The sequence below is a fragment of the Danio aesculapii genome, chromosome 22 (assembly GCF_903798145.1).
Source record: "Danio aesculapii chromosome 22, fDanAes4.1, whole genome shotgun sequence".
Taxonomy (NCBI): domain Eukaryota; kingdom Metazoa; phylum Chordata; class Actinopteri; order Cypriniformes; family Danionidae; genus Danio; species Danio aesculapii.
In genome coordinates, this window is record NC_079456.1 from 30,313,933 (window position 1) to 30,323,511 (window position 9,579).

At 36.1% G+C, this 9,579-nt stretch overlaps 1 protein-coding gene across 1 annotated transcript in view; it reads left to right on the top strand.

Annotated features, from left to right (window-relative positions):
- Positions 1–8,996, top strand: part of ssuh2.1 (ssu-2 homolog, tandem duplicate 1) — a 24,768-nt gene extending 15,772 nt beyond the window's left edge. Inside the window, exons 6-12 of the mRNA XM_056448081.1 lie at positions 3,211–3,335; positions 5,378–5,440; positions 5,522–5,601; positions 6,175–6,267; positions 6,446–6,551; positions 8,367–8,474; positions 8,723–8,996. Coding sequence (XP_056304056.1) covers positions 3,211–3,335; positions 5,378–5,440; positions 5,522–5,601; positions 6,175–6,267; positions 6,446–6,551; positions 8,367–8,474; positions 8,723–8,857 — 710 coding nt within the window. The 3' untranslated portion in view covers positions 8,858–8,996. The remainder of the gene's footprint in view (positions 1–3,210; positions 3,336–5,377; positions 5,441–5,521; positions 5,602–6,174; positions 6,268–6,445; positions 6,552–8,366; positions 8,475–8,722) is intronic.
- The last annotated feature ends 583 nt before the right edge of the window (positions 8,997–9,579 follow it).

Consider the following 9,579-nt stretch of genomic DNA (forward strand, 5'->3'; position numbering starts at 1 on the left):
CAACGTGCACCCACTTCCCTAAACCCAACCAACAGTGTTTTCAAAAACACAGACTGACCAGTGCTCACCCCCTTCCCTAAACCCAACCGACAGTGTTTTCAAAATCAATCCAGAAAAAGAAAAGCCTTCGCGGCAGCCTGATTTTTACCACGTTTTCAGATTTTACCACATTCTCACCCTGTTATTTACTCGTTTATTTTATTTTTTAGCTTTTGTTTTTGTCTTATCTGTCTTAACCGTTCTTCGCCAGACTCCAACCCCATTGTTGCGCTCAACTCCCCTCTGCGTCTCAAGTTTGCCTACATACATGGCGAGACACTGGACAATCGGGTAATAGCAGAAAAGCCATCCACACTAAGGTAAGCGGTCAGCTGGTAATCGCGAACAGAAACGGTGTCATACCACCCCGTAGAGTCCGTTTTAAAGATGAAATGCAGCCATACATACCTCTGTCTACATAATTTGCAATCTTCAGAAATGTATATAGAGCTACATTTTCAGAATGAGCCTATGTTGGAGATGTTTGTGAAAGCAATATCTCTTAAGCAGCATTGTGCTAATCTTTCAAACTGTGATGTAGTCATTTTGGGAAGTAATATCTGCCTTTAATTGCCACTGTACTAATATTTCAAATTGGGTAGTAGCCATTCAAAATAATAAAATATGATAGTAATATCTGTAAAAGGTGACGTAGATGTTCGTGGAAGCAATATCCATTTTAAACACCATTATTCTTAATACTTCAAGTATATTAGTGAAAATAATATTCATGTTTTTGTAGCGTTATAGTAATATTGCAAACTGTGACAGTCGTTAACGGAATATTCAATTCAATTCATCTGTATTTCTATAGCGCTTTTACATTTTACAGGTTGTGTCAAAGCAGCCTAACATAGAAGATTATAGTAAACTGAAACTGCGTCAGTCCAGTTTTTAGAGTTGAAGTTCACTTTAGTGATTTGTGATGTGGTTTAATTTTAACTGCTGAGAGTCCAAACACGAGGAGCAAATCCAATGATGCGCAACTCCAGTCCCAAACCAAGTAAGCCATTGGTAACAGTGATGAGGAACAAACTTCACAATTGACGAAAGTGAAGGGAAAAACACTTTGCCTTTTTATCGCAATTATACTAATATTTCAAATCAAGATGTAGCCAATTGTGGCAGTAATATCCGCCTTTTTGCAGCATTATGCTAATATTTTTAATTCTGAATTACAGATTTTGAGAAGCAAGAACTATGTTTCAGTACCATTATGATAATATTTCAAATTTAGACATAGCTATTTGCGGTAATAATATCTGCTTTTTTGCAGCATTATTGAAGTATTTCAAATTGTGACAAAAATATCTGCCTAATTCAGCTAATATTTTGATACCTGACAGATAGTAACAAATCTTACCTGAGAGAAAGTAACATATGCTTTTCAGTAGTTTCCACTTTTGAGCAGCATTATGATTTGCACTGCATTATGGCAATATTTTAATTTATGACAGACATAGCAGAAATAAAATGTCGCATAATGCTAATATTTCACAGCATGATATACAGTCAAGCTCGAAATTATTCATAGCCCTCACTGTAACCCCCCCCCCACCTGGTTAAGCTTACAAACTCAAGTTCACCAGCTGCCTTGAAAATGTGAGATTCTTTGTTTCAACTTAAGATGTTGACTTTTTAGATAAATATATTGTGGTCCTCGTGTACAAAGACTTGCGTTGAAATCATACTAAAACATTGCGTACAGACAAAGCTGTAAATGTGTGTACGCAGTAAAAAATTCAGATGTATGAAACACTGCGTATGCCGAATCCCACGCATATTTTCAATTAACGTGAAACTGAGCGCATGTGCACGAGCGCAAAACCCCTCCCTGCCTCCTCCGCCATATGAATATGGTAATGACTCTACTTTGGCAAAACCAAATGAAAAAGCAATAGCAAAAGCAAGCAAAAAGAGAAACTTTAAACAGAATGTGAATTGAAGGTGCTCCTTTCGGAGGTAGACCAGAGAAAAAAAACTGTGTTATTTGCAAGTTTGTCATCCGGAATTAATAACAAAAGAAAAAAATAAAGTGGGAGAGTTTAGCTGACATGGTTAGCGCAGTGGGGTCTGAACATCGCACTGTGAGTGAATTAAAAAAGAAATGGTCCGATGTAAAGGTATAAAATTTTGTAGTGTCTATAGCAGCGTGAGTGGCGTAGCTTATAAAGCACATGGCAACATGTTTTGATGCATCATGAATGCAACATAAATCCAGCGTCTGATGAACTCAATCTTTTTTCCCCCACTACATATCAGATTTTGCCTACTCTTCATCATGAGGAAGACAAGTAGGAATCATTAATAAGTGTGTGTATTATGTTAAGCGCATTTGAGCATCTTTATTTGATCAGTTTCTGATTCACATATGCAAATTCGTCTTCAGATAGCGCCTTTATTGCATTGTGCATGCAGTCAATCGCTCCGATTACATTGGGAAAACCGGTGGTTGCTGCAAATTGCGCTTTAATGTTTGACTGGTCAACTGCTTGGTATGGAAACCTTATATACCTGCTAGACATGCGGATGATCCCGTCCCATACAGCTGCCATTGCACGGCTCAAAGATACTTTGTAGTGTGCAATTTAACATAATTGCCTCTAGGAGTGGCCAATGGAAATAAAACAAACACACACAAGAAATGCACGTACGCCAGACATGAAGTTGTCGTGCACCAACGCACATTCTCACGTTAATTTTTTCATTAGTAAATCCAAACGTGAACGTGAAATCTGTTCAAAATCTGAAAGTTTTTGTGCAGATGCAGCGTTGATACATGAGGCCCCTGGTGAACTTAAGTTTGTAAGTTTAAACATGTGAAACGTTTTACAGCTGGCAAATTATGACTTAAATTTTTTGTTCAAATAAATAAAAGCTGAGAAATATTTTTTTTTCCACAATGATGCTTCTTGTACATCGACTTATTATCCTTTGGGAACAGCCTGGGTCATTTCGGACCCACAAATCTTGCTTATTGTTTAATAAAAGTAACTTTATGTCACAATTTGCCAGGGGTATGAATAATTTTGGGCTTGACTGTAGATGTAAGACTAAAGAAATATCTGGATATATGCTTTGTGAGCCTAATCCATTTTGTACAAACAGATACATGACTTTAAAATATTCCAAAGCTTAATTAATAAAACAAAGCTTCTTTATCCGTCTCAGGTCAATATGTGGACGGGCCTCAGAATGGAGTAAGTCCATTACCATGGCACATCCAGGTCTCTTACCCACCCAAATTCACTGACTCCATTCAGAAAGTCAGAGTCCCACACTCTTCATTCATAAAGGTATCTATATTAACATACATTTTATAACTTACTAACCAAAACCAGATCAAAATTAAGCATATCAGATCTAGTGCTCTTAAAGTTGCACAAAGCCAATTTTGGCAAACAATGTTGAATTTTGTTATCATGAGACTGGAATTCGGTACCAATCTATACTGGAACTTTAAAAGTGTCCATTTTAAGCGGTGTTTTTAGCACATTCTTAAACACCTGTAATACCCATTATGTTCACAAGCTCAACACAAATAACTGTGATTGGCCATGAAGGTCATCAACTCACCACTGTTTACTGGGTGTAACCACAGATACAGGAACACTGGAGCATTTTAAAGCCGCGATTCATCAGCGGATCACTCGTACTGTATATCAGCTTATAGACCAACCAGTTGATCGACGTGACTTTAAAATGCTCCAATTTCCCTGTACAAATTTACATTTTGAAAAAATGTTACCTATCATAAGACACAATTACATAGGAAAAACTATTTTACCAAGGACAAGAAAAATTTACATTTCAGAAAAAAATTTACAAAACACAAAACACTTTTACAAGTCCCGAAACAAATTTACAATTACAGATTCCTTACGGAAAGGCAATGTACCACACACCAGCAGTGACATGGAATGTGCCACATACTGGGAGTGACGCGGGGAAAAGTGTTGTTGTTGGTGAGCGCGGTAAATTCGTGCGGCGGAGTGCATGGTGTAAATAAAGTTTATGGTGACAGAACATGGACTGCGGTTGAGGGATGTTTGCCCGTTTTGTGGCAAACACATGAGCAGCTTATCGCGGTTGACCAGACGGAAACACCAGACATACTGCATCACTCCATCAATGTGTTCAATATTTTAACGAGGGCCACTCGTACGCTGTAATTGTGGACATGATGTCAAATCTACACGGTGTAAACATCTGCTTGAGGACTCTTAAAAGTAAACTGAATGAAGCCGGTGTTACGGTTTAACTGGTGTCTGTGTAAACTGGTCATGTAAACTATTCACGTTTGCAGATTGGCAGATTCGTCACTTTTTCACAGCAACAAATCATGCCCATACCAAATAAAGATTCTTATTACTTGGTGTCAGTGTCATTGTAAACATTATTGATTTTAATATTTGTGTAGCAGAACAGTACATAACCAAAATTTATGTAAGTAAATAATTATAATTGACATTCGAACCCAAGTCAAAAGGTTCAGCGCAGGTATCAACTGACTTATCTAACTGGGCTATCCATGTCTACATGTTAAGGCCGGTTTCGATATCTTTATCAGTCAACACATGTCATGCTTTGATTGTTCCATGTACTCGCGTTTACATGTTTCTACATACTCTCATGCTGATATTTTCTCAGAATAGCTCTAAATGACAAAACGATGTTTTATCGCAGTTGATAAAACCATGATTTTTATAGTTGTAGACGTGTTAACCTGTGTCTACAAAGTCACACACAAGCTGATATTTTCCTGTGTGGTACTACTTCTGGTGTGTGGTACATTCCCTTTCCGTAAGGAATCTGTAATTGTAAATTTGTTTCGGGACTTGTAAAAGTGTTTTGCGTTTTGTAAATTTTTTTCTGAAATGTAAATTTGTCTTGTCCTTGGTAAAATTGTTTTTCCTATGTAATTGTGTCTTATGATTGGAAAAATGTTTTTCAAAATGTAAATTTCTCTCGAGCTTTGTAAAAGTGATTCTCACTTTCAAATATTTTTTGCACTTCCCGGCCACCGTACAAATCAGTGCTGTTTAAGAATGTAACAGCGCTCAAATGTTAGAGGAAAAATGGACGTTTTTTAAAATTTCAGGATTGATTAATACCAAATCCCAGTATCGTGACAACCCTAATTTTGAAAGAATTAAAAAACAGGGCTCCACCCCTTTACTATCTAGATACGCCTCTTGCTGCTGATTGGTTGCTAGTGTTTTTGGGATTTGGTCTAAAAACCATTTTAAAAATATTGTTTAGTGTCCCTATCATTATTAGTCAGATTTTTATATTTTGATGCCTGTCAAAAAATTGCATTATTGCATTGTCATTGCAGCCCTGCTACTGTTGTCATGGTAATGGCAGAGTGAGGTGTACACACTGCCGTGGACGAGGAATGGTAAGCAAAAGTTTATCAATCTAATCATTTCTGACAACATTTTATTCAACTGACTGAGAAAAATCTTCAAAACTAATTCAGACCCGCTGTATGTTCTGTCACGGAACTGGTCACGGTCGCAACCGAAGGTGCACAAACTGCCATGGACGGGGTAGAAAAAGGTAATTTGGGGGATTATTCCAATTTCTAAGGTGTTTTATACAGGGGTGGATTTAGTGATTTGGGGGCTCTAAGCAATTCCAGGTATGGGGCCCCAGCAATTAAACTCAAACCACTGACTTATAGATATTTTTTTCTCTGTAGTTGCTGTTGTTTTTTTTTTTTGTAAGTGAAATTAAGTGGAACCCTTATTGTCTTGATGTAAAATTAAATACAATAAATTCACAAATAAAAAACAAGTTCACAAACTGTACAGTTAATTAGCTATATTTGTGATTTAGATTTTAATATTTGCATGTGCAGTATGGAAGGAACGTTCCACTATTTATGGGGGGCCCTGATTTTGAAAATAAGAAATAATCTTAATGTTAAAATTTTAATGGTTATAGACAGATTTTACAACATATGATAGAAAATTTAAAAAAGAACTATATGATTAATATAGGCTTCTTGGAATTGGTCAGGGCCCATTCCCTGGGGCCCTAAGCGGCTGCTTACCTCACTTATTGGTTAAGTCCGCCCCTGGTTTTATGTCCTCGTGTGAAATAGTAATAAAAAATTTTTTGTTTTTTCAGGTGTTTGTCTTGTCATGGAAAGGGTTGCAAAGACTGCCTCACGTGTAATGGACAAAAAAAGCTTATGCATTTTATACAGCTCACTGTTACCTGGTAAATGTGCCAATAAAATGTCTTTTATTATGATTTTTTGAATGTCTGAAGTGAGCTGTGAGTCTGAAATATCCACTGTCTGTGATAGACACATTAGTTTCAGTTCTTGTTTTGGTTTTTGCCTGTTAATATAGGTTTTCATGTTGTTATCTTTGAGTAACATTACAATGTTTCATAGGAAGAATCAGGTGTTTGAGTTTATACCTGACCGAGTGCCTGAATTTCCACTGAAGAAGTTTGAGAAGGTTTCTGGAGAAGCTTTCTTTGTTGATGAAAACCTCCTGGTATAAACTGATTTAGTCATTCATTCATATTTCAGAGTTGGACATTTAGTTAACCCTCATGTTCTCAGTTCCCAGTGGCTCAAATACTAGTTAACCACAGTTTCACTACAAACAATACTAATAAAACATGTTCATAGTTACTATAGAACGGTAACTACAAAGAATGGTTTTGCTACATGACTCATCGTTTGAATGGCATTTGTTGTAAAATGGGTTTATGCAAATGGTAAGCTAACCAATGTGAAAAAAAAGATTACACTTTTATGGTAATAAATATTTCTCAACTGAACATACGGACAAGAGATAAATCATTATTGGCAAGCTTCAATGTACTGTTCTCATTTTCTAACGTGAAACTGCCAAGGCGGGACGCAATTGTTGTTTGCTAGTTGTAGCTTAGCGCAAGAGTCATTTTGACTTTTGCAGCATGCTGTTTAAATAGCAAATGCTTTTGCGCTCATATGTGCCCCCATAGGTGTTCTGGTCTAAAAAAGGAGGTGTGTTATGGCGCATTGCTGACACATTGCTATTTTGAGGATCTAAAATAGGCTGTACAATAGACCAGCTGAGAGGAGGTCTAAAGTCCAGCGCAGTGTGCGTTAGTTTTGCGCCTCACTGAAACATTGCTTTAAGCACACAGGATGTACAGCAATACACAAATATCTTCACAAAAGAAAAATAATTAAAGCATTAAAATATTACAAAAAATTATATTCTCTACATATATAAAATATACAAACCACTGCCGTCACTTGGGGGGGGGGGGGGGGGGGGTGGTAAGTTTATTCATGACAATTTGCTTTTGTATAATGTTATTATTATTAGCAGTATTATTTATTATATGCATATTTATATTTGTTTTATTGAAAACAAGCTTAGATTTGCCCACATGTCAGGCTTTGGACGATATGGGGCTTAGCATGTGTTTTTGGATATAACTTCTTGACCACACTTTGTTATTATTGTTCTTTTATTCGTTGGCTGGAAATTAGAACTGAATTTAAAAATAGTTTTGAAACAAATCTTTGCGCTTAACAAACGAAATTAATTATGTAGGCTAATGGATGTCTGTGGGTACAACACGTTTCCTTATCCACGAAAGAGAGTGAAAGTGAAAGTAAAGAATGAGGAAGCTCATTTTCTCATTCTCGCGCTGCAGATGGTCTGTTTAACTGTTTTCTCGCTAGTGAAGCGTTCAGTTTTTCCACTTACACAGTTCGCCATGTAAATAGCAAATGCGCTATGGTGCGACACAACTGACTCTTAAAGGGAATGGGAGATGAGACTCTGATTGGTTTATTCTCAAAACACACTTATAACTCATACCAGTACCAGAGAACTCAACCCTGTTATACCATGCGCCGCGGCACAAAACGAATTTTTCCACCGTTAAAATAGCAAAAGTGGATTCTGACATGCTCTTAATGTTTTTGCACCCTGCGCTTTGGACTTTGCGCCTGGATTGTCAAAATAGAGCCCTATGTGTCTAACCTTAATGTCATAATAACGCGGCCGTGGCTAGTGCTGAAATTGCAACCCAAATACCCTTAGTGGTCTCCTAGTTTTCCAAATCTATTTGAATATGTCAAAAATATGTAATTAATACATTTTCAGACAAAATAAAATGTAAATTTGGAAATAACGGTTATTATGTGAACATGAGGGTTATAAGTTTCAGAACTCACAACATAAAATGTCCCAGTCCATTTAATATATGCCTTCTTATTACATTTCATTTGATGACTCCAAAATATTTATCTTAAAATAGGCTGTGTGCACAGATTTATGTATTTAAGGCAAAATACATGTTTGCAGGTTTATCCGATACAGGGATTTCCTGATGACGACATTTGCGATGCCTCAAAAGGAGCGATTCAAAATCACCTGCTAAAATATTCTGCAGTAAGCCGAATCCTGCAGCAGGTGAGCAGAAACTGTGCCAAAAACGAGTCAAAGTAATTTAATTACATATGTGACTTTTAGAGGTTGAGAAAATGCAACACCACATTTAACTACTAGGTAGTGGAAACGTCATGAATAAATAAAAACTGGCTTTTTTGACCTTCATCTTTTTGACGTTTGACCTTCATCTTTTACTTTAGTCTGGTAAAATAATAGGTTTTTAGAATATGATGTAATCTCAACTAATACAGTCTCTCATTTTCTTACAGCGACAAACCATCCAGCTGGTTCCTCTTACTCATGTTTACTACGCTTACAGCGGAAAAGACTACGATTACTTTGTTTTCGGCCGAGAAAACAAGGTTCACACTACCAAATACCCTTCTTCCTGCAACATTTTATAAAAGCTGTATTTTTGTGTACTGAACAAAATAATCTTGCATTTATTCATACAATTTTTAAAAAATCTGTAAATTACACAATTTACCATTTACACAGTTTATATTGTAATATATTGTGTTACATGTTAAATATCTAAATGCTTAGTGGGCTTATTTTTATTCTCTCATATAAGTGTGTTGTAACTAAATGCTTTATTATCATTATTTAATGTAATAATGCAAATTTATATTTATTAATGGAGAAACATGCACAGTTCATTCTTATATTGACATTATGTTTAACCACACTATTTGTGGTTACATTGGGAATTAAAACAGAGTATTGAAGGATATTTAGCAGAAGTTTTTAGCAAAAAAAGTCTGATTAATGAATGAGATTTTTTTTATTTATTATGACATCTTTTAAAAAATCAATGCTGCTGTTGTTTATCAGTTTATACAAACAGGGCAATAATGATGTACTGAGAATGAGATCAGATTTATTAAGTTCATATAACTCTGGTAATTGTGCCATTAAATATTTTTTATGCTTTTTGAAAGTGTGAAGTCAGCTGGGTGAGATGTTACAGTCTGTGGTAGACACATTAGCCTCAGTTTCTGTTCCACTTCCTCTTTTGGTTTACACTTTAAACTTCTTTTTGGTTTTTTGATGTGGATATCTATGTGTGAGAATCACAACGTTTCACAGGGAGAAACATGATGTTTGAGTTTACACACCTCAGCAT